Genomic DNA, 26476 nt, shown 5'->3' with positions numbered 1-26476 from the left:
CCAGTGTTTAGTGAAGGACCTGAAGCAGTGTAGACCGGACCTTCAGATAGAAAATGGACCCTTGGCCCCAGATCCACATGGAGATGTTATCATTACCACAGAGACGAAATTGCGAGAAATCTTGCAGCAACGAGATAATGAAATAAGTATCCTTTTATGTGTATACTCAGTTTCTCGAAATGAAGGTTCAAGAAGGCAGATCACCAAGGAAAACTGGGGTGTGCAATAAATGCTGGGCAGCCAGTGTCGCCCATATTCCATAAGTGACTAAAAGAAAGAAACAAAACTGGACCAAGCACTAATGTGACCACATTGAAAGGCCCACCTCTATTCTGTAAGGTATCAGGCACAGTTCTGGAGATGAATATGAGACTCCCTAAATCTTCACTCCCCTTCCCCCCACCCAACCTTTAGACTTGACTCAGCCATCTGTTTGGCTATTTCAAAGCTTTGATGAATGCCTCGGCTACTGGTTGTCTTCATAATTAGCAACATGGCTTTAGTTGGTTCAGCTTAGGAGAGTTTGTTGACAGAGTTGTTTAGTATAACCTCATTAAAAATGCTTAGTTGATTTCCAAATGTGCTCATTGATATAATTCAACAGGAATGCTTTATACTGCTGTGTAATGGAATCTCACAAATGCTTGGCTGACTTCCAAACCCACAAACAAATTCTGCTAATCAGTAGTTGTTTATACAGCTGTCAATGGAAATTAGAGTTTGCTTATTTTGACAGACATATGAGCAGTTAAGAGCATAATGATTTTATGTGTATTGACAAGTAATGTTTGCTTCTTTTGACATCTTGTCGAAGTAGACAATAATTTTAAGTCAATTCAAATACTTTTTAATACAGTTATGAGATTCTCAAAGACTTCACAATTTTGTTAGAGGGCTCATGAGTTCTATATCCAGTGGATTTGAGTGAGTAGCTTAGGGATTGTATGGGAATACTGGGTTAAAGAATCTGAGTAGAGGATGGAAGTGGGAGGAAAAGGGAGTGTCGAAGTGAAGGTTAAGGGGCCTCATATTCATCTCCAGAACTAAGCTTGATACCTTGCTAATTGGAGGTGGGCCTTTCAACCTAGTCACGTCAGCATTGGTCCAATTTTTTTTGTGCTGAGTCTAGCATGTCTCACTTCCAGACCATTGAGATAAGTTGACAAGCATGACAGGTTAGGAAGAGGATTAATGACATTTGGAGTTACCCTTCTTGCCACCATGAGAAAATCCAGCTTCATGACTTGGTGTTTTCTGCAATTATGGTCTGGATATACAGGATTTTCTGCAGTTTTACATGACTAAGACTGAAGTTACCCTGTTTGGCTCCTCACAAATATTTCTCACAGAAGTTCCACATACCTTCTCATTCCTCTGCTACACTCATTATGATGTAACTTTGTTTACCTTTGTATACTAAGCTGATTTCAAATGTTGTATTCTACCCGTCATAAAGACTGCATGTTTTCACCTCTATAACGTGCCTGACATTTCCCTTATCAGACTACCATCAAAATCCTTAGTCACAATTTGTTTGACAAATCTTTCTCACTAGCCTGTCAAGTGTCATCCTGCCCAAATTCACATATCTCTAAATTTCCACCACCTATATCCTATCACACACATTCTCCTGGTGCCATACCATCCAAGAATTTGCCAACTTCCATTATCTTCCTCACCAGGTCAGGCAGTATCTATAGCGAATGAAAACCAGAGTTAAAGTTTTACCTTGATGACCTTTCAGCAGAACAATAATAACTCCATTCTAATATAGAGAAAATACATGATTGGCTATATCAGGAAATAGAACAATGAAAGTGCTGTTGTGATCTATGGAGTAATGGGTCTAGAGAACAGTGCACTCCTCGCATTTCAGTTGTAACAAATAAAACCTTTGACCAAATTAATGAGAGTTTCATTGTGAGAGATTATCTGGCTACAGGACACTGCCACACTCTTCAGACATTAAAGCTGTCCCAGAGGCTACAACACCAAGGAGAAAACACACTGAAGCAACGCCCTGCTGCCGCTGACCGGACCTAGAATGTCACCACCTCATCGCCACTGACGCTCCGGCCACTACCATAGCCAGGAAACTGTCCTAACTATCATGGACCAGGGCCCATCTCAACTTCCGAGGATAGAGGGACTGTCCAAGTTAACTCCTGAGACTGAGGGATCTCTTTTCCTCTGAAGTGGCAGAGGAAAAGAGCAGACACCAATTCATCAGTGCTGGAGCCATTGCTCAAGCCGCGACCACCATTGCCATGAGGAAAGGACCGCATCTGCCGCTCAACAGCTCTCCGCAATTTGTCTCCACTACCGCAGCTGCAGAAGGAAGAAAAGATGAATTTGATTCAAAAGTTAAATGAAGAAAATAAAATGTAAATAAAGGATGCGGCCGGTCATGTGAGAGGGAGCAGACAGGCTCAGGGGAGCCTGAACACTTCCTACCCTGCAGCTTTCGTCATCTTGTGAAACTTTTTTTTTGGTTATTCTTAACCATCTGCCTCATAGGAATAGGGGAAGGAGTTGTTTGGTGACTAAGGCTGAAGAATTCTAATTTCTACTTTCTAATCTTCAGGTTGTAACTAATAGCCCAAAAGTAAGTTTAAAGCATGGCGGGTCAGCTCATCTGAGTGGAACGCACATGTTTTTGTGCCATGTAGAAAGCCATGGATTCTTCACAATGGCCTAGATTATGATCCATGAGTCAAGCATTCAGAAGTGATCACGGCTTGTTAAATTTGTGTATGTGGACATACAGGCATCAAATGCAGCTCCCTCCAGGTGATGATGTAAATAATACTTGTGCAAGAACTTCTCTTACCGATTCCATCCCAACTGGCATCCTGCAACTCCTTCTGACCATTCTTTGGCACCTCTATGCCAACTATGTCAGCATGACTAATTCTGAGGAAAAAGAGGAAAAGGAGTTAGCCATTCAGCCCCTCAAGCCTGTTCCACCATTCAGTGAGAGCATGGCTGATCTGTGGCTTAACTGCATATACTTGCCTTTGGCCCATATCCATTAATACTGTTTTGAAACAAAAAATAACAGCTGATCCTGCATTCACTGTTTGTGAGAGTTCCAGATATCTACAACCTTTGTGTGGAACAGCTCTCCTCAATGGTCTGACCTAATTCTCAGACTGTGCCCTAGTCCTAGATTTTCCAAAACAGGTGGAAATAGTTTATCTTTATCCACCCTGTCTTTTCCTGTTAATATTTTGAAGTCTTCAATCTGATCACTCCTTAACCTTCTAAATTTGAGACAAGACAGGCTTAATTTGTATAATGTCTCCTTATAATGTAATCCCTGAAGTTCACATATTGTTCTTTTAAACCTATATTGTATTCCCTTCAAGGCAAGTATTTCTTTCCCAAGGTGTGTATGCCACAGTTTTGCCCATTCAGTTAGCCTACGAATATCCCTTTTTTAATTTTAGCTACATTGCCTATAATGTCACCTAGCTTTGTGTCATCAGCAAATTTGAATATATGGCCTTCTGTGCCATTATCTCAGTTGTTAATAAATAATGTGACTAGTATTGGCCCTAACACAGATCGTTGGGCACCACTGGTCACATTCTGCCAATTTGAGTACCCTCCATTTCTGTTACCTGCCACTAAACCAATTTTCCAGTCATGTCAGTAACTTTCCCTCAATTCTGTGAGCTTCTACCTGAGTGAACAGTTTCTCATGTGAGACTATGTCACATGCCATTTGGAAGTCCAAATAGACAGCATTTATAGACATTCCCCTTTCCACTACCTTAGCTACCTTTTAAAAAAAATTCAGTGAGGTTTGTCGGGCATTAACTACCTGTCATGAATCCATGCTGGCTGTCCTGATTAACTGAAAATTTTGAAGGTGTTCAGTTACCCCATCCTTTGCCAGAGGAGTAGGGATTGAGGAGGTAATGAACAAATAGTCAACATAAATGACAATGTAATTGTGACAACACTGGGAGATATAATAGTGCAATGAAATTAATTTACAAGTATAAAGAAGTATTGTAGATTTCAAAGTGTATGTCCCAGCCTGCTACACCCACGTCCCATGAATGTATGTAAGAAAATTGAAAGTAGCAACTCACTAATTCGCTAAGACTTCTTTGACAACGCCCTCCAAACCCACAGGCTGTACCATCTGGAAGACCATCAAGCAGCAGATGCATGGAAAAACCATAGCCTGCATCTTCCTTTCCAAGCCACATGTTGTTCTGACATGGAACAATATTGCCTCTCTTTCATTGTTGCTGAGTCAAAAACCTGGAACTCCTTTTGTAATATCCCTCATGTACTTCACAGCATGCTTTTTGTGCACCTAACTGCTGAGAACCTGGAGCTGGTGCTATAATGCAATCCAGGATGACAAAGAATACCCAGTTCACCGCCATCACCTGTAGCTCACCATCCACAATGACAAGGAACTAAACATCAGCTGGCAGGAGTCACCAGAGACTAGGCCATGGTATGGTATAACATCCAAGCTGTGTTACTTCTAAAGGAGACAAGGTTTACATTTAAAGGGTCAAGATGAGAAAATAGATAAAAAAACTCCACCTCCCAATAAATGTCTCAGAACAACATCTTTACGGTTCCCCTTGTCCTTCCAATTCTTGACCAAATCTCCTTGCCGTCCCAGAGTTGAAATCACTCAGCTCTCAGGATAGCCCCATTCAGGCCTGCTGGAAACAAACCCACATGGGCCTGGGCTTGAACCACCCACTCCACATGCCTGAGTCTCAGGGTTACATAACTCCAGTTGTCCGTCCCCACTACCCCATCTAATCTTGGGATTAAGTTCCTCACACACTTTCCTCCTCAGGACTCTGCCAAGACCTCCCTCCTGCTTCTATTTCAGGACTATAATCCCAGCCCACCTCCCCATCCTGGGACTACATGACTCCCATCAATCCCTGCCTCAGTTTTGGCATTGAGCAATGATACCTTTTCACACACTTTGCTCACCCCATTACTCACGCAGGCCACGGGGACTTTCCAAATTCACTTATTTTGCTGGCACTTTCCTGCTCCATTCGTACTGCAGCAAACTGGGATAGGCTTCCAGCAAATCTTCTGATTCTAGCTGGCCATTCTCCATTCAGTAATGAGAAAGAGGTAGGGGTCATGACAAGAAGTAAGGCTTGAGGGGACGGGGGTTAGCAGTGAGCATGGTGCTCAGGTGAAGAGGTGGGAAAGGAGAGTGTTGGGGAGGAGGGGCAGGAGTGGAGTCGGGGGGGGGAATAAAATGGGAGAGAGAAATGGAAAGTGAGAGGATATTAAAGGGTAAAGTGAGGAGAAGGAGGGTGGTAAATAGGCGATGATTGGGGATAAGAGCAGAGAGTGGAGGAGGAAAGTGGAGGAAGATTGGAATAAGAAGGAGGAGGAATAGTGGAGAATGTGAAAGTGGGGTACATGGAGGAGATGAAGGAACGGCAGGGAAGGAAGCGGTGCAGGCGGGAAGACAGAAGAGGGAGGTGAAAAGGGGATGTTCTGTAAAATATTAAAAAAACTATATTAAATTATAACTAAATATAATAACCATCATAATTAATACCTGTAATGATCCCTCTTTGATTCAGCTATGTTAAACTAACACACGTTTGGTGCTGGCACTTAGATGACTGAGGAATTGTTGGCAGCTTTTGTTTAATTCATGGTCATTTGGTTTCCAATGGCTTCAGCTGAATGCTACTGAGTGTTTTAAACAAAATTAAATGTTTGCAATTGATATGATTGGAGTGCTGTGCAATTTCATTTCAGGATCATTGATTTTAGATCAACATTGGATGTCAAATGAAGACTTTGTAGCGCAGACTGAACACATTGGAATGTAGATTATCCTGAATGAGTGTGATCAAATGTTGTTCAGTATAGATGTAGGATGTTCAAGGTACCATGAGTGGCTCAGCTGCATAGTGGAAGGTCAGCAATGGGAAAAGATACAATAATTGGAACAGATAATAATTTCTGCTGCAAACTTGACTCCAGGATGATATAGCCTTCCTGCTCCTGTGATGCTGCTTGGCCTGCTGTGTTCATCCAGCTCTGCACCTTGTTATCCCGGATGATATATTGCTTCACTGAGCAACTACAGGACTTTGTTTTGGGGAGAGGGTGACCACCCATAGTTGGCCCCTATTGGCACCAGTGACATAGATAGAAAAAGAGATGAAGTTCTGAAAACAATTTAGAAAGTCAGGAAATAGATTAGCAAGTCAGGACTTTGAAGGTTAATCTTAAGATTACTCCCAGTGTCACGTGCTAGTGAGGATAGAAGCAGGAAGATTGTTTGACTGAACATGTGGTCTGAGAAATGCTATACGAGGGAGGGCTTTAGACATCTAGCGCATTGGGATTGATACTGGGCCAGGTGAGAACTTTATGAGGAACATGGATTTCACTTTAGCAGGACTGGGATTAAAATTCTTGTGGGGAGATCTGTTTGCGCTCTTGGAGAGGATTCAACCTAGCTTGTCAGAGGGATGGGAACCTAAGAGGGAATTCAGGTTGAATAAAAAGAAGCTGTTCATGGGAAGTAGAAAAGTAGGAAGGGCAGCATCAAATAAAGTTAAAATGCAGAATAATATTAGAAAGGCAGAATTAAAGGCACTCCATCTGAATTCCCTTTTTCAACAAACTAAGTGAGTTTATAAACCAAATAGAAATAATTGGGTGTGACCTAATTGCCATTACCGAAATGTGGTTGCCAGGTGATCAAGCCTGGTGTCTGAATATACAAGGTTTCTTGATATTTAGGAAGGAAAAACAAAGAGGAAGAAAAGGTAAATCAGGAAGTTAGAGGTTGCTGTGACGTGGGTGATGCAGCAAGCAAGGGTGACTTCAGTTACATAAACTTGGGTAAATCTAATGAGAACCAATGCGTAGAGGACAGAATCTGTGCAAGATAGTTTTCTAGTTTGTTGATGAATGAATGAGGCTACAAGAAAGCACTAATGAATAATTTTTCTGTAAAATAACCTTGAGGAAAGAATGATAGTGAGATAGAATCATCTTATTATGCTTGAAAAACAATGCAGTTCAATCCAAAACTGAGATATTGAATCTAACAAAGGAAAGTATATAGGAATGAGAGGCAAATTGGCTGTAGTGGATTCAGTCAATATCTTAAATGGTATGATGGTGGACAGACAATGTTCATGTTTAAAGAACTAATCCATGGCTTGCATCAAAATTACATTCACTTAAGGCACAAAAGCCCAATAGGAAAAATGAGTCAACTGTGCCAATAAAGGAAGTTGAAGATTATATTACTTCAAAGGAACAAGCTGATAAAGTTGCCAAAAAAGTAGTAAGCCTGAGTTTTGGGAGTATTTTGGAATTTAGTAAAGGAGGACCAGGAAACTTATAAAGAAATCAAGAATCAATATGAATGTGAACTAGCAAGCAATATAAAAATAGATTGTGTGTGTTTCTATGGTTATGTAAAAAGGAAAAGATTAGCAAAGAAAAATGTGGATCTATTACAGGCAGAAGCAGGAGAACTTATCATTGGAAAAAAAGGGAAAGGAAGCAAAGGCGTAGAATCATAGAATAATAGAAAGTTTACAGCACAGAGAGGCCATTTTGGTCCATCGTTTCTGCTTTTATCAAAGAAGACATCTGCCAACATCAATTGAGATCCAAAGGAGTACTGCGAATGAGGAACTAAAAGAAATTAAAAGCGTGGTGTTTGAAAAATAAATGAGACTGAAAGTTGACAAATGATCATGTTTATCTCAAGAGTATTGAGGGACTTGGCTGTAGCAATAGTGGATGCATTTGTGATTACTTTTCAAAACTGTGTAGATTCTGGAATGGTGCTTGCAGATTAGAAGGTTGCAAATGTTACCCTTTTTTTTGTTCACTTGTGGGTCATGACTATCGCTGCCCCACACTCCTCATCCTTCCTCACTGATAGCCGTGGCGGAGGGGGTGAGGAGGAGGTTTTGCACTCCCTCCTCCCCCCTCCAAATGAGAAATGGGGGAAAGAGGGGGTAACGAGTGCTTCATTCTCATTACTTTTTAACCGAACTGTGATAACTCCAGTCTGTGGGAATCCTGAGTGTGAAAAGAGAAATGAACTTTGATGATTAAAATGGAATAAAAAATGACTTGCTGACTGGGCCAGCATTTATTGCCTGTCCCTCGTTACCTTTGATTTGCTTTTATTTGATTTGATTTATTGTAGTCACATGTGCCTGGGTACAATGAAAAGCTTTTTCTGTGAGCAGTACAGGCAGATCATAGTGAACGAGGAAAAGGTCGTGGTGAGCTGCCTTCCTGAACCACTGAAGTCCATGTCCTGCAGGTAGACCCACAATGTCAGTAGGGAGGCTTTCCAGGATTTTGACCCCCTAATTCTAGAATCCCCAACCATTGGAAATAGTTTATTGTAATCTATCCCGTCTTTTTCTGTCAATATCTTAAAGATTTCAATCAGATTCACCCCTTAACCTTCTAAATTCTAGAGAAAACAAGCTGAATTTGTGTAATCGCTCCTCATAACTTAACCCCTGAAGTCCAGATATCATTCCTGTAAGCCTACATTGTACTCCTTCCAAGGCCAGGATATCCATCCTAAGGTGAGGCACCCAGATCTGCTCACAATACTCTGAGTGGGGTCTAATCAGTACTTTGTATAACTGCAGCATAACTTCTGTGTCCTTACACTCCAATCATAAAGGCCAGCATTCTATTAGCCATCTTGATTACTTTCTGCGCCTATTCGTGACATTTTAAAAATCTATGGACCTGAACCCCATCTTTGGATAACCACTGAATTTGACTTCACACCATCTCGAAAGTATCCTGATCCATCCTTTCTCAATCCAAAATGGATAACCTCACACTTGTTTACAAGGAAATACAGCTGCCACAGTTCTGCCCATTCACTTGGTCTATCAATATCCCTTTATAATTTTATGTTATCATCTACACCCACAGTGTTGAGTAACTTTGTGTCATTAACATATTTTGAATGTAGACTTTCTATGTCATCAAATCATTCATAAACAATGTGAATAAAGGGTGCTTGGGATTTCTGGAGATCATTGACTCAGCACTTCTGGCTGAACATTATTGCAAATGCTTCAGCCTTGTCTTTTGCACTGATGTGCTGTGCTCTCCCATCATTCAGGATGAAGATATTTGCGGACCCTCCTGTTCCAGTGAGTTGTTAATTATCCACTGCAGTTCACAACTGCGCTCCTTCACTCTTCGTTGATGTAGGCTTGATTCCCTGATGGTGACAGTCGAGTGGAGGATATGCTGATCCTTGAGGTTGCAGATTTTTTGGGAGTCTATTTTTTCCTGCTGCTGTTGGTCCATAACGCCGTATCGATACCCAGTCTTGAGTTGCTCAAACTGTTTGAAATCTGTCTAATTTAACACACTGATAGTGTCACATAACACGATGGAAGGTATTCTCAATGTGAAGGCAGGATTTTGTCTCCACAAGGTGGCCACTCTTACCGATACTGTCATGGACAGATGCATCTGCAGCCAGCAGATTGGTAAAGATGATCTTGTTGGTTCCCTCACCAGCTGCCGCAGACCCGGTCTCGTGGCTATGTCCCCTAGGACCCTACCAGCTCGATCAGTAGTGTTGCTGCCCAGCCATTGTTCATGGTGGACATTGAAATCCTCCACCCAGAAAATATTCTGCACCTTTCTTCCCTTAATGCTTCCTCCACATATTGTTCAACGTAGAGGAGCACTGAGTCATCAGCCAAGGGAGGATAGTACGTGTTATTCAGCAGGAGGATTCCTTGCCCATGTTGACCTGAAGCCATGAGATTTCATGGTGTCTGGAGTCAATGTTGAGAACTACCAGGATACACCCACCCGCTTGTACAGTACCCTGCCGCCACTTCTGCTGGGCCTGACCTACCGATGGACAGGGCATATCCAGGGACAGTGGTGGTGGTTTCCAGGATATTGTCTGTAAGGTATGATTCTGTCAGCCTGTTACTCAACTAGTCTGTGAGACACCTCCCAGGTGTTAGTAAGGAGAGCCTTGCAGGGTCGACAGGGCTACTTTTGCCATTGTCATTTCTGATGCTGAATTCGATGGCAGGTAACTCATCTGGTTTCGTTTCTTTTTTGAGACTTTGTAGTAAGTGTTACATTTGAGTGACCTGCTAGCTATTTCAGAGGGCATTTGAAAACGAGATGCATTCAAAAGAGCTCAAGGGGATTTTGACAGGCTGAGTGGCCAAGAACGTAACAGTGGAATATAGTGTGGATAAGAACGAAGGTGCAGAATGTTACTTAAATGGTGGGAGATTTGGAAGTGTTGATGTCCAAAATCATCCCATTCTGATTCATAAGACAGTAAATGTGAGCATCCAGGTGCTGTTAACAGTTAAATAGACAAATGGTATTCTGACCTTTGACCACTAGAATAAAAAATGTCTTGGTTACATTTCGTAGAACTTCAGCTCAACTATACTTGAAATAATGTGTTCCGTATTTGGTTAAATTTGCCATAGAGGGAATGCAGCAGAGGTTCATCAGGCTAACTGAGGAGATGTTGGGCAGACAGCGCCAGTATACTCTAATGTTTTAAAGGATGAGCACTGATCAAATTGAATCTTACAGATTTCTTAAAGGAAGATGCTTTTTCACTCTCAACCTGCTGATAGATTCCAATAACTTGTCCATAACCGAAGTTAACTAATACGCCTGAAGTTCTTCGGTTTCTCCTGGCCTTTTTTTTTGCATTATTCATGGGAGTGACATTTTCTGATTCAATGGCACAATTATAAAATCCAGAGAGCTTCAGAAAATGATGTCTATAGCATTTTCAAGTTGTTCACTTCATGTTTTAATACATTAGGCTGGAATACATTCAGTACAGGAGATTTATTTAAGATTTTTTTAAAACTGTTTTCTTTCCAAAATTTTTTTGGTTTTTGTTCCCTCTTCTTACACTATGAAAACAGATGCAGAGTTATTAATATAAATTCTCCTTTGCTTATTATCCGTAATGGTACAGCAAAGTGTCTTTTCACTGTTCGTTTCCTTGAATAGCTATTTTAGATATTCTTGTGAATATGCTAAAGAAAGAGAAGAAGCGGGCACAAGATGCCATCAATCAAATGAATTCGGCCAAATGTGGGAAAATAACTCCCTCTAGTGGCCAGTCTTCAAAAAATTTAAACTCAAGTCATGGATCAAGACAGCTTTCTGAATCAGGATTTTCTAGTAACGTAAGCACCTCAGGATCTGAGTCTACCTTCAGTTGCAGGAGAATGGGTAAGTATCTTAACATTTAATGGCAATTTTAATCATTTGCTTGAAATTGAACAATAGCTACATTTTGATGTTCATTTTTCTGAAGTTCCATTGCAGCTAACAAAAAGATTACTGTTGGTATCTAACTGATGATCGACCGCTCGTGACATTGCTAATGAACCAACATTTTCAATGGAGTGACACTCATTCTGGTGAATGGAATGATCAGACTTACATTCTTCATGGTGCTTGCTTTTGATGGCTTTTCCTGATTGCATATTCACTTAAAACAGAGGGTGTTAGAGTATTTTTCTGATTACCTTCTTTAAGTTTCTCATGCTCATTTGAAAGCTGGAAAAATTACAATTTTAGGGAGAGTCTGATTTGGCATTTTACGTCAAAGCTGGGTACAGAGAAATACTTTCTCAGAAATATTAAGCTGTGTCATTTGTGTAGCACAGAAACTGCCCACATAAGCCACCTCCCACCCTTCTTCATCTAACCATATCGTATTATATTCTGTTATTGCTTTCTATATCAATGCCATAGATTCTCCTTATATATCCCTGTGCCATTCACTCAGCGCTCACTGTGAGAGTGTGTTCCACATTCCAACCTCAAACTAAGAAGATTATCTTGGACCTGTAATTTATTGTTGGTTGTCGTATTTGTAACCACTGGTTTCACACTCCTACCATAAGTGAAAAGATATTCTGTACATCTACCCAATTGAGTCCTTTCGTTACCTGTAGAGGAAGGTCGTTGTTAAACTTGAGAGGGTTCAGATAAGATTTACAAGGATGTCACTGGGATTGGAGGGTTTGAGTGTTGGAGGCTAATAAAATCATGAGGGGCATGGATAGGGTGAATAGCCAAGGTCTTTTTTCTAGGGTGGGTGGAGTCCAAAAACTAGAGAGCATAGGTTTAAGGTAAGAGGGGAAAGATTTAAAAAATACCTGAGGGGTAACTTTCATGCTGAGTGGTGCATATATGTAATGCGCTGTCAGAGGAAATGGTGGAGATGGATTCAATTACAACATTTAAAAGCCATCTGGATGGGTAAATGAATACGAAGGGTTTAGAGAGATATGGGCCAAATGCTGGTGAATGGGACTAGGTCAGATTAGGATGCCTGGTCGGTACGAATGAGTTGGACTGGAGGGTCTGTTTCTGTGTGGTATGACTCGATGAGTCTATGACCTGAAAGCTTTAAAGAAGCATTTAAAAGCAACAGGCTAAAGTGAACGTGGGTAGGGAAGGATGAAGTGTGCTCCATGAGGCAGAAGCTTGGATTGAACTGTTCTGAATTGTTATTGTGACACCCTAAAGACATGTGGTGGATTCTATCAAGCAACATATCCATTGGCTGTTTGGAACAGGCAAAGTACTGACTGTCCTCAGTGAGTCAACATTTGCAAGATGCGCAACAGAGTGTCCAACTTTAGATGAGATTCCATATTTGAACAGTATTTGTTGGATAATCCTGAATGTGCAAAGAATTACATCCAGTTTAGGATAATCAGTCGGGCTCATAATGTAGCACATTTGCTTTTACTGGAAGCTATTCGTGTTAGTACACGACTCTTTTTGCAGACAAAAAGAACATGTACACATACTGTGACTGTTTTAACTCAACAAAATAAGTGGCAGCCATTCGCTGGTTTATTTCTTGGGGCAGTACCCTGCCAATCTGAATCAACCTGCTTGGTTAAATTTTAGCAAAAGCTGTCTGTTAACTGCTAATTAACATTAATGGGTACTTACCCGAGAGCAATGCCTTCATGCCCACTAATCAGCATTTTCCTCCCATGCAGTATAAATATTGGCTTTCTCCTTGAACTGGTTTTCTTGCTGATGGTTATGATGTGTGCAAGATGAAAATCTTTGACAAAGTGCGTGTTTTAGTCATACTGAAGTTCTGTTGTCATTACTAAATTTCGGTTCCCACCGTTTTTCTCTGGGATATGCAGGTTTTTTCATTTAATTCCTTTTTCAAAAGGCAACAAATTTATCGGGGAAAAATTCAATTGAAAGAAGTATGAAAGGTTCCTGAAATAGCAAATAAAATAAACTTAAATGCTTATTAGAAGTTTGAGAAAGTGGAGAAGTAAGGATTTGCATTGGAAGGGGGAAAAGGATAGTGTGTCATTTGAGCAATTTGTTCACTTACCGGTCACTTCCAAGCTGAAAAAGTCACAGGGAAGTAAAAATAAATTCCAATGTACATCACCCAAGACCATTTCGATCACTACCTAGCAGATGTCTAATAAGCAGCATTATTAAAAGTCTGTGAGCTGGGTCTGTGCACAGTCTGCTCAGTCATAGTATAGTATCTGCTACATAGTATAGAATGTTTCAGAGATAGTAGGAACTGCAGATGCTGGAGAATCAGGGATAACAAGGTGTAGAGCTGGATGAACAAAACAGGCCAAGCAGCATCAGAGGAGCAGGAAGGCTGACGTTTCGGGCCTAGACCCTGAAGAAGGGTCTACACCTTGTTATATCACATAGTATAGAATGATCCATTTAGAAAGCGAAGAAAATAAATTGCAGAAGAAGTTGCATTATCTGCTTTGCTCAGCTTTCGTAAAAATTTGTAGGCTTCATTATTACAAAGTAGGCATCACCACTTGATTTAAAAAAAATTGGATTTGTGCATTTTTCTAGCATGAAATTGACTGCATTCTATATAAGGTTGCATATAGGACTCTAAAGATATTAAAAAAATTTTTTTTCATGGTATGTGTGCATCACTGGCAAAGCCAATATTTATGCCTATGAGTAAATGGCCTTGAGAAATGGTTGTGTATTGCTTTCTTGAATTACTGCAGCACATATATTATGGATTTTGATCCAGCGGCAGTCAAGGAACAGCAATGTAGCTTCAAGTCAAGATAGTGTGCCAGTTGGAGGAGAACTTGTAAGTGGTGGTGTTCCCAGATGCATAAAAATAGTTGTAGCAGATAACCAACTCAGGTGTTTGGCACCTTCCAGTTGCACCCTTTTACAGCTGAGTCAATATGTGGAGAACATAGAAACATAGAAGATAGGAGCAGGAGGAGGCCATTTGGCCCTTTGAGCCTGCTCTGCCATTCATCACAATCATGTTGATCCTCCAACTCAATAGCCTAATCCTGCTTTCTCCCCATTAGCTTTGATCCCATTCGCCCCAAGTGCTGCATCCAGCCGCCTCTTAAATACATTCAATGTTTTGGCGTCAACTACTTCCTGTGGTAATAAATCCCACAGGCTCACCACTCTTTGGGTGAAGAAATGTCTCCTCATCTCCATTCTAAATGGTCTATCCTGAATCCTCATACTGTGACCCCTGGTTCTGGACACACCCACCATCGGGAACATCCTCCCTGCATCTACCCTGTCTAGTCCTGTTAGAATTTTATAAGTTTCTATGAGATCCCCTCTCATTCGTCTGAACTCCAGTGAAAACAATCCCAAATTAGTCAATCTCTCCTCATACGTCAGACCTGCCATGCCTGGAATCAGCCTGGTCAACCTTCGCTGCACTCCCTTGAGAGCAAGAGCATCCTTCCTCAGAAACGAAGGCCAAAATTGCACAGAATATTCCAAATGTGGTCTCACCAAGGCCCTGTACAACTGCAACAACACATCCCTGCTCCTGTACTCGAAACCTCTCACAATGAAGGCCAACATACCATTTGCCTTCTTTACCGCCTGCTGCACCTACATGCTTACCTTCAGTGACCAAATCATAAATATATAGTGTGAATAGCTGGGGTCCCAGCACTGATCCCTGTGACATTCCACTAGTTACTGCCTGTCAATTGGTAAAGAACCCATTAATTCCTACTCTTTGTTTCCTCTCTGCCAACCAGTTTTCGATCCATCTCAATACACTTTCCCCAATCCCATGCGTTTAAATCTCTTATGCGGGACTTTGTCAAGTGCTTTCTGAAAGTCCAAATATACCACATCGACTGGCTCTCCCTTGTCAGCTCTACGAGTTACATCTTCACAGAATTCCAACAGATTTATCAAGCAGGATTTTTTCTTCATAAATCCATATTGACTCTCTGATTCTGCCACTGCTTTCTAAATGCTCCGCTATAAAGTTCTTGATAATGGTAAAAGAATTTTGCCCACTACCAATTTTAGGCTTACTCGTCTGTAATTCTCTGTTTTCTCTCTACCTCCCGTTTTGAATATTGGAGTGACATTAGCCACCCTCCAATCTGCAGGGACTGTTCCAGAGTCTATAGAATCCTGGAAGATGGCCACCAATGCATCCACTATTTCTTTAAGAGCCACTTCTTTAAGTACTCTGGGATGTAGATTATCAGGCTCTGGGGATTTATCCGCCTTCAATCCCATGAATTTTCCCAGCACCATTTCTCTACTGATATCGATCTCCCTCAATTCTTCTGTCTCACTAAGTCTTGCATTCTCCAACGTTTCTCAAATCTGATTTGTGAAGACAGAACCAAAGTATGTATTCAGTTGCTCAGCCATTTCTTTGTCCCCTGTTATACATTACCCCGTTTCTGTCTGTAGGGGACCTGCATTTGTCTTCACCAATCTCTTTCTCTTCACATATCTATAGGAACTCTTAGTGTCAGTCTTTATGTTCCCTGCAAGCTTAATTTTGTACTATATTTTCCCCTTCTTACTCAATCCCTTGATCCTTCTTTGCTGAATTCTGAACTGCTCCAAATCCTCAGACATATTGTTTTTCTTGGCCAATTTGTATGCTTCTTCCTTGGATAGGATACTATCTCTAATTTCCTTTGTAAGCCATGGATTGGTCCTCTTGCCCATTTTGCTTTTGTGCCAGACATGAATAAACAGTTGTAGTAGTTCCCCCATTAGCAAATTAGCAACCCAAATATCATATCTAAATACTAACAGTGAAAAGTAATTTGGTCAATTTAAAGCTTTTAAAATCCAGTTGTAATTACCTTTTGAGGCTAAGCCTGTAATGAAATAGTTTACATTTCCAGAAATTACACCATGGGACACCGAATATAGATTAGTCAATTGTTACAATAAAAAAAGGTAGTAAAGGTGGATTATAGTAGATATGTTGCGAACCTCAAAGGTGCACAATAAAGGAGCAATAGCTTGTTTTAAGAGAGAAATAATGGACTGTCTTATGAAGAAAGTATAGTTATTGAGGAAGGATAAGCTACTTTGAACAAAGTAGCTTATCTTCAGCAGCACGGTGGCTGAGTGGTTAGCACTGCTGCCTCATGGCGCCAAGGACCTGGGTTCAATTCCACCCTCAGGTGACTGTCTGTGTGGAGTTTGCACATTCTCCCCATGTCTGCGTGGGTTTCCTCTGGGTGCTCCAGTTTCCTCCCACAATCCAAAGATGTGCAAGTTAGGTGGACCGGCCATGCTAAATTGTTCAGGGATGTGTACATTTGGTGGGTTTAGGGGGATGGATCTGGGTGGGATGCTCTGAGGGTCGGTGTGGACTTGTTGGGCCGAAGGGCCTGTTTCTGCCCTGTAGGGATTCTTTGAAGTTCGTTGTTACAAAGTTACACCGTGTTTTCTCCCTGTCCCAACTTTATCGAGCAGGATTGTAATTGTGTCAAAATGTAAAAGGCACTGAATATTCAGTGTTCTTCAGATCTCTGTTTCCCAACTTTGGTGTTTTAGTCCAGACAAATCTGTGGTTTAATCAGATCTTTGCCATCCTGATTCTGCCTTAGAGATTCTGATCCCAATATGCAAAAGATTGTCTGTGACAAATACAGTACATGCTGTGGCTATAGTGGTCAGAAACCCAGTCTAGTGATATGACTGATAGTAACTAGTATAGCACATTTCATGGCTACAGCTGTCTCTATTTTCTTTCATTTGCTTTTATTATCCATTGTACAGCCCCATATTCTCATAAATCTCTTGTTATTATGATTCAAATCACAGGATAAGGAAAAAGGACCATTCAGTCCCTTTGTCGGTTTTGTTTCTGATCCAACTTGGGCAATAGCCTCCCTGTCTTCATTTAACCTTTCGTTTCCTTCCCTCTTGAAGGGCATTTTCTGCTTTGAGAACTGTTGTCTGGATGTTGCACCTGAAGTTTTAAAAAGGCTACATTGTAGGATCATTGACCATCCTGTCACTGCAGACTATTCATCCCCATTTAGTCTGCTGAAGGAAAGAGAATGTGAACCTTTATTGTCTCAAATCTACAAGCTGGTAACATCCAACTTGGTTTTTGAACATGCTTAAAGTCTGTATCTCTACTGCTCAAACTAAACAGAATAGTGCAGAGATTTATTGAATGAATTAAGGAGAAATGGCCAACAATTGTCTGAACGTTATGCTAACAAAATAGGTTAAAAATTATTGGACGTTCTGAAAAGAAAACAGTAAGGCAAAATTTGACTGAATACCTTTCAATGCATTCGCAAAGCTGTAATAAGTGTCATTTGAATCTGAAGTTCTTCAAATCCCAGTGTTAACATTGTCAAGTGTAGATAGGATACTACTTGCACAGGCAAGTTGCAAGCAATTGGGTCTTTTTAGAGAGGAATGCCAAGTCACAAATTCAAGCGCTTTAATGATTTCTAGGATATGGGACTCATCCAAGACAACAGTTCTTTGGAAGAGATAGGATTTTTTTCCAGAAGACCTGGAAAATATTAGAGCAATTTTTTTGCAAAGTTCAGAAAGGGCTGGGACTAAAAATTGATATTAATAATAGTGATATTACAGGCTGGTTTCTAGAACAACCATCTTATACCATACTATGAAAAGACACAGTGGATTAAAATCCCCAATAAAAAATAGTTTTATTTTTGCTGTTTGCACTCGCACTGACAAATAATGAATTGGCTCCCAAATTTTGGAGAAACATATAGGTGTTGCAATTTTAGTGAGGCATCGACTTGGAATTTCTTTATAGGTTGTGGTCTAAAACTTGTCTTAAGTGGCATTTGTTTCCTGTTAAAGTTTACATGTAACTGATTTATGATGGTTGTATGCTGAAATGTCATGAAATATATTTGCCAAAACCTCCAGCTGCTTTCTTGTTTTTGTCTACAATTTGCAAAATAAGAGAGCACATGAGTTTTCTGGAGTCATGTGAATGAATATAGAGTGCAGTCCAAAGTTTCATTTCAGCAAAACAATGATTTACAGAGTCTCAAATTGGTATTCTTCTCAAATTTAAAAAGGAAAGCAAATTAGTCCTGAAACATGTGCTACGCTTAATCAAAGTATCAGTGCATCTGACAGTTTTGAGATATTTTGGTCTTCAAAATAATGGAAGAAGATGCTCACCTTGCTATGGACACTGCCTAAGTCTATAATCCCTATCCTACTTTAGAAGGATTGCAAAAATAGGTTCTGTTACCTTGTACTTGTATTGGAGGAATTGCAAATAATATTGTCACTTTACAACCAAGAGCAAAAATCTCCACTTCTGACCTAATGATGGAGGGAAAGTTATTGCTGAAGCAACTGAAAATAGTTGTGACTCAGATACTACTCTGGGGAACTTCTACATTGATGTCCTGGGTTTGATTGATTTCAAACAACCTTGACAAAACTCATTTTGTGTTAGATAGAATTTTATCCAACGGAATGCTGTAACCTTGATTTCTGTCGACTTCAGGTTCGCACACCAAACAATAACAAAGAACAATACAGCACAGGAGCAGGCTCTTCTGCCGGCAATGACTGTGCCAGTAAATGATGCCTTTCGAAACTAAAATCCTTTGCCTCTATGTGACCCACATCCCTGTATTTCTTGTCAATTCATATATCTGTCAAATTCTCTTAAATGTTGCTGTTGTATCTGCCTCCACCACCTCTTCTGGCAGCGCATTCCAGGCATTTACCCCCTCTGTGTAAAAAAACTTGCCTGTCACATCTCCTTTAAACATAACCGCTTTTCCCTTAAACGTATGTGCCCTAGTAATTGCCATTTCTAGCCTGGAAAAAGAATGACATGCCCTAGGATATCAACATATCCCTCCTGACACTCACCTACTTTCTTTGGCTTCATAAATCCCCTCCTTTATCCTTGAGTGCCCCTACCCTTTCCCAAGCTAATCTCTTGCTTCTAATAAATGTATAAAACACCTTAGGATACTATTTAATCCTGTTTGCCAAGGACATTTCATGCTCCTTTTAGCCCTCTAAGACCTTGTTTGGGTCTTTCCTGCTATCTTTGCATTTTTCAAAGATTCTGTCTGTCTTCAGTTTCAGGTAGATTTAACTACGTGCATGCTATGCGTTGTAAAAACCGAAAGAACTGCGGATGCTGTAAATCTGGAACAAGACCTTACGTTGCTGGAAAAGCTCAGCAGGCCTGGCAGCATCTATGAAGAAAAGCCAGAGTTAATGTTTTGGGTGCGGTGACCCTTCCTTAGAACTAGTCAATGGCTCATGGGATAATCAGATGTAAGAGCAGAAGTAGGCCATTCAGCTTATCGAGTCTGCTCCACCATTCATTGGAATCATGACTGATCTGATAATTCTCAACTCCACTTTCCTGCCTTTCCCAATAACCCTTGATTCCCTTACTGATTAAAAATCTGTTGGTATCAACCTTGCATGTACTTAACAACCCAACCTCTACAGCCCTCAACAGTAGAAAATTCTAGATTCCCTAATCTGTTTGTGTTAAAGCACCATTTGACGTCCCACCTATTTTTGCGTCATCTGCAAATTTGACGTCAGTCAATTCATTTTCTCATCCAAGGCATTCATATATGTTGTAAGTACATCAATGGGCCACCCAAGAATGACTCCAACATGATGGCTGCCTATATACTTGGCATTGGCACTAATGTGTTAGTATCTGAATACTTGGTGCAAAAACTTGATGTCAACAAAACAACATCTACAACAGCGCTTCTTGTAGTCTAGCAACAGCTACTTTTAGAAAGCAATATATACTTATGAAATTGTAACAACAGCCAAAAGAAATCAACTGGCAAGTAACCTGTAATTAGTTCATAACCCTTTGACTGATGCTGATATAGGATGTCTTTTCCCACTGTTGTACGTGCATTCAGTTATCCTGATTAAGAGATGGCCTTTCGCTGGAATGTTGTTCTCCAAACATAGACAAAGCTGGTTAAAATCAGCATTGTATTGTGTTACATCATAATTAGCCTTCTCTGCATGGTTGTGGTGGGTGTCCACGGTTTGCAATAATATCCTTACCAATGTGACAAGTATTATAGAGTCATAGGCAGAGACAGCACAGAAACAGACCCTTCGGTCCAACTCGTTCATGCCAACCAGATATCCTAAATTAATCTAGTCCCATTTGCCATCATTTGGCCCATATCCCTCTCAACCCTTCCTATTCATATACCCATCCAGGTACCTTTTAAATGCTGTAATTGTACCGGCCTCCACCACCTCCTCTGGCAGCTGATTCCATGCAGGCACCTCCTCTGTGTGAGAAAGTTGCCCCTTAGTCCCTTTTAAATATTTCCCCTCTCATCATAAACCTATGTCCTCAAGGTTTTGACTCTCCCACCCCAGGGAAAATACCTTCTGTATCTACCCTATCTATGCCCCTCATGATTTTATAAACTTCTATAGAGTCACCCTTCAGCCTCCGATGCTCCAGGGAAAATAGCCTCAGCCTACTTAGCCTCTCCCTATTGCTTAAACCCTTCCACCCTGGCAACATCCTTGTAAATATTTTCTGAACCCTTTTCAGAAGATTGAGGGGGGGATCTTATAGAAATATATAAAATTATGAAGGGAATAGATAAGATAGAAGTAGAGAGGATGTTTCCACTGGCAGATGAAGCTAGGACAAGAGGGCATAGCCTCAAGATTAGAGGGAGCAGATTTAGGACTGAACTAAGAAGGAATTTCTTCACCCAGAGGGTTGTTAATCTGTGGAATTCCTTGCCCAGTGAAGTAGTTGACGCTACTTCAGTAAACGTTTTTAAAGATAAGGTAGATTTTTTTTTGAACAATAAAGGAATTAAGGGATACGGTGAGAACGGGGTAAGTGGATCTGAGTCCACGAAAAGATCAGCCATGATCTTATTGAATGGCGGAGCAGGCTCGAAAGGCCGGACAGCCTACTCCTGCTCCTAGTTCTTATGTTCTTATGTTCTTTCAAGTTGCACAACATCCTTTCTGTAGCAGAATTGCCTAACTAATGTCCTGTACAGCTGCAACATGACCTCCCAAGTCCTATACTCAATGCACTGTCCAATAAAGGCAAGCATATCAAGTGCCTTCTTCATTATCCTATCTACCTGCGACTCCACTTTCAAGGAACTATGAACCTGCACTCCAAGTTCTCTTTATTCAGCAACACTCTCCAGGACCTCATCATTAAGTGTATAAGTGCTGCCCTGATTTGCCTTTCCAAAATGCAGCACCTTACATTTATCTAAATTAAACTTTATCTGCCAATTCCTGGCCCATTGGCCCATCTGATCAAGATCCCATTGTACTCTGAGGTAACCTTCTTCACTGTCCATTACACCTCCAATTTTGGTGTCATCTGCAAACTTACTAACCATACCTCCTATGTTCACATCCAAATCATTTATATAAATGACAAAAAGCTATGGACCCAGCACCGATCCTTGTGGCACACCGCTGTTCACCGGCTTCCAGTCTGAAAAGCAACCCTCCACCACCACCCTCTGTCTTCTGCCTTTGAGCCAGTTTTGTATCCAGGAAGCCGGTTCTCCTTGTATTCCATATGGGGAGGTGGTGGCCTAGTGATATTATCATTGGACTGTTAATCTAGAGACCCGAATAATGTTCCGGGGATCCGGGTTTGTATCCTGCCACAGCAAATGGTGGAATTTAAATTCAATAAATATCTGGAATTAAGAATCTAGTAATGACCATGAATCCATTGTCAATTGTCAGGAAAAGCCCATCTGGTTCACTAATGTCCTTTGGGGAAGGAAATTGCCATCCTTATCTGGTCTGACCTACATTTGACTCCAGACCCACAGCAATGTGGTTGACTCTTAACTGCCCACTGGGCAATAAATGCCGGCCTAGCTAGCAATACTCTCATCCTGTGAATGTATAAAGGAAAAAAAATCTAACCTTGCTCACCAGTTTACCATGAGGAACCTTGTTGAATGCTTTACTGAAGTCCGTACAGATCATATCCACCACTTATGCCGTCATCAATCATACTCGTTATTTCTTCAAAAACTCAATCAAGTTAATGAGACACGATTTCCCACACACAGAGCCATGTTGACTATCCCTAATCAGTCCTCGCCTTTCCAAATACATGTGAATCCTGTCCCTCAGGATTCCCTCCAACAACTTGCCCACCACCGATGTCAGGCTCACTGGTCTATAGTTCCCTAGATTTTCCTTACCACCTTTCTTAAATAGCAGCACCACGTTAGCCAACCTCCAGTCTTCCGGCACCTCCCCTGTGGCTATTGATGACACAGATATCTTAGCAAGGGGCCCTTACACAGAGTTCTAGGGTGCACCCGATCAGGTCCAGGGGATTTATCCACCTCCATCAGCACCTCCTCCTCTGTAATATTGACATTTTTCAAGATGTCGCTATTTATTTCCCCACATTTTCTATCTTCCGTATCCTTCTCCACAGTAAACACTGATGCAAAATAATCAGTTAGTATCTTCCCCATCTTCTGCAGTTCCACACATAGGCAGCCTTGCTGATCTTTAAGGGTCCCTATTCTCTCCGTAGTTACGCTCTTGTCCTTAATGTATTTGTAGAATCCCTTTGGATTCTCCCTAACCCTATTTGCCAAGGCTATCTCATGTCCCTTTTTTGTCCTCCTGATTTCCCTCTGAAGTATACTCCTACTGCCTTTATACCCTTCTAGGGATTCACTCAATCCCTGCTGTCTGTACCTGACATATGCTTCCTTCTTTTTCTTGACCAAAACCTCAATTTCTCTAGACATTCAGCATTCCCTACATGTACCAGCCTTGCCCTTCACGCTAACAGGAACATACTGTCTCTAGACTCTCATTATCTCTTTTTTGAGGGTTTCCCATTTTCCAGCCATCCCATTTTAACTGCGAACATCCACCCCCAATCAACTTTCGAAAGTTTTTGCCTAATACTCGTTGTTCTGCTCTAGCGCATGTTTCATTAACGCAAATTGGCTGTAACGTGATTGATGAATAGTGGATGCCATTGGGATAATGCAAACTTTCCGCTGTACACTATAGTGATTTTCTATAGCGATTTTCCTATAATGCGATTTTTAATGGCGATTTTCTACATGCAAGGTCACTCAAGAACATATCTATCACATTATAGGAGAACTACCTGTACCATCATAATTGGCCTTCCTCCAATTTAGAGCTTTAATTTTAGATCCTGTCTATCCTTTTCCATTACTGTTTTAAAACTAATAGAATTATGGTCACTGGCCTCAAAGTGCTCCCCCCACTGACACCTTAGTCACCTGCCCTGCCTTGTTATCATCAAGCTGGCTTGCCACTAGACAAGTCAGATTCCATAATGAAATCCGGCTTGATAAATCATATTTTTAAAAAAATTGTGGTGGTTTGGCACTGAAATGTACACATACAAGGCTATGGATTTGGGGATAACGATATAACAGAGGTTAATAACACAAAAGAAAAATTAATAAAAACAAATCAAGCTGTCTAAATATAATGCAGATTGAAAAATTAAAAGTGATTGATAGAGTAGGTGCAGCTAAGATGTTTACCCTGGATGTGGAAACTAATTGGGTGTTAGGACACTGTGTAAAATTAAGAGTGATGCCACTTAAGTCTGGGATGAAGAAAAAATAATTGTGAACCTTTGGAATTATCTGCCACACAGGTCCGTAGAAACACAGTCATGTTTAACGTGGATATTGATAAATTTCTGATTACCAGTGGCATACAGGGTTATGGGGGTGGGATGGATTAAGGCATGAAAGCGTTCAATCAACCATGATCGTATTGAATGGTGGGGTAAGGCTCAATGGACAAAGGCTCTGCTCCTGTTTCTATGCTCTATTTCAACACACAGCAAAACAAAATCCCATTTACTAACTATCACTTTATAGTTAAACAAATCTGGAGACGTTTCCCTTCCCTATCAATGTGGGTTTAGTTTAACTGCTTCTCAATTCTAGTCTATGAGATGTGAGCCTTTCCCCTTGAAAATTCACACCATTCAGTTCTTAGAGATTTCCCCTCTTCAATAACCAGTGCAGACTTCTAAACAAACACTGTGTCTGGGAGTTTCATAAAATATATCCTTTCACTGTGGTAACTTACTTCCTTAATTGCTGTAAACAATCTTCTGTTCCTATAAGAGACTGTACTTACATCTGACTTTAGTCAGGACACTTCAAACTGAACAACTGCTTTCAAAATTCATTTTTGTCAGCTAGAATCAATCCATTATTATTCTAAAACTGAAAGCAATTTGACGTATTTCAGTGTTTTCTCTCCTGTCATAAACCCCTACAATATACACAATCTTCCATTATTACTCCGGGAGGCACATACTAATTTAAAATCATGGAAAAGAATCTTCCCAGGCCCTGAAAGACATGGGCTACGCCAAGAAATTTAGGCGAATTACATGAGAAATGAAGTGAGACCTTTCTTGACATCAGGAGGAACAGATCCAATATATATTGATGACTTGGATGAGGAAAGTGAATAGCCCAGTTTATAGATGACACAAAAATAAGTGGCAATGCAAGTGGTGAGGATGACACAAAGAGTCTGCAGGGGAATATAGACAAGTTAAGCAAGTGGGCAAAGACTTAGCAGATGAAACATAATGTGGGGAATTGTGAGGTTGTACACTTTGGCAGGAAGAATAGATGAGCTAAATATTACTTAAACGGAGAAAGTCTGCAGAAATCTATGGAAACAAGGAATTTGGAATTCCATGTCCATGAATTGCAGAAAGCTAGCATGCAAGTTTAGTGCGTAATAGGGAAGGCTAATTGAATGGTGGCCTTTATTTCAAAGGAAGTGGTGTATAAAAGTAAGAGGATTTTGCTAAAACTATACAAGGCACTAATCAGTCCACAACTGGAATACTGCGAACAGCTTCAGTTTCCCAAAATAAAGAAAGATATTCTGGCATTGAAGGCAGATCAGAAAAGGTTCACTGGGCTGATACCAGATATAGAGGGAGTCTTCCGAGGTGAGGTTAAGTAGTTTGGGTCTGTATTCTTTGGTCTGTAGAATACTGAGAGGTGACCGTTTGAAACATACAAAATTCATAGAGGACTTGACAGGATAGATGGAGAAAGGTTGTTTCCCTTTGTGGAAGAGTCTAGGACCAGAGGGCATAAATTTGGAATATTTAAAGACAAGGATGAGAAGAAATTTCTTCTCTCGCTCAGTTGTCAGGCCTTTGAAGAGAACCGATGAATTCCTAAACTTTGGAATCATTGCAAGTCAACAGCAAGTTAGGACCATTTACTTTTACGTTACTACCAATGCGATTAACTCAGTTATACTCTCTATCTTCTTAAATCTGTGGTCTTCAATATGTAGATCACAAGCAACTGGTTGATTGCAGAGTTTCTGACAATTGGTCTCATCACCTGCCTGCATTCCCTTGCTGTACACAGATTGATTGTCATCATTGCCCTTACAAATGAATGCATCTCCTACAGACCGGTTAACATTACAGAGGGTACACATGAGCATCTAAAACGAAAAACTGGCAATGAATGCAGATTCACCTTAGTTGCAGAGATGAGAACATAGTACCTCAGTGCTCCACTGATGAAGCACTTCTTGAACCTGGACCATTTAAAAAGAAACCACAAATGTAGAGCTTCCACACTGAATGGGAAAATGAATTTCTGCTCACAACTATAAAAGATAAATGCATTTGTCTTATATGTCACTGAAGTATATCAAGAAGTGAAAGGGAAATTTGGAATTACACCACACAATGATGCTCAGTAAATTTGCGGATAGTTTTCCCTTGAGCAGTCCATTTTGGTAAAGAAAGTAAGCAAACTGAAAGCTGTTTTGAAAGCTCAACAGATTTTCTTTTAACCCAGAATCAAAAGGTAAGGCCTGCACAGAAACATCATTTATCATCTTCTAGCAAAACACAAGAAATAATTCACAATAGCGAAGTAATTAAAGAAGGAATGCCGACGGGAAGGTAAGGTCTTTTTTTCCTTATAAAATCTTACCTCGTGCAGCAGCGGCCTTCTTGTTTTCAGCAGCGGGTGTGTGGAGAGAACGCGAGCCAGGAAGGAACTAATATATTCGGGCATTGGCTAAACCCGAAACACTACACATG

The 26476-nt window shown here is 40.7% G+C and overlaps 1 protein-coding gene across 1 annotated transcript in view; it reads left to right on the top strand.

The window, feature by feature from the left end:
- The window catches only part of kif6 (kinesin family member 6), a 504857-nt gene that overhangs the window by 150160 nt on the left and 328221 nt on the right, over positions 1 to 26476 (top strand). Inside the window, exons 10-11 of the mRNA XM_048596661.1 lie at positions 5 to 146; positions 11053 to 11268. Coding sequence (XP_048452618.1) covers positions 5 to 146; positions 11053 to 11268 — 358 coding nt within the window. The remainder of the gene's footprint in view (positions 1 to 4; positions 147 to 11052; positions 11269 to 26476) is intronic.

This window comes from Rhincodon typus, chromosome 5, assembly GCF_021869965.1.
Source record: "Rhincodon typus isolate 14 chromosome 5, sRhiTyp1.1, whole genome shotgun sequence".
Lineage (NCBI taxonomy): Eukaryota > Metazoa > Chordata > Chondrichthyes > Orectolobiformes > Rhincodontidae > Rhincodon > Rhincodon typus.
The sequence above is the reverse complement of the archived record's forward strand: the minus strand, read 5'-3'. Positions and strand labels throughout refer to the sequence as shown.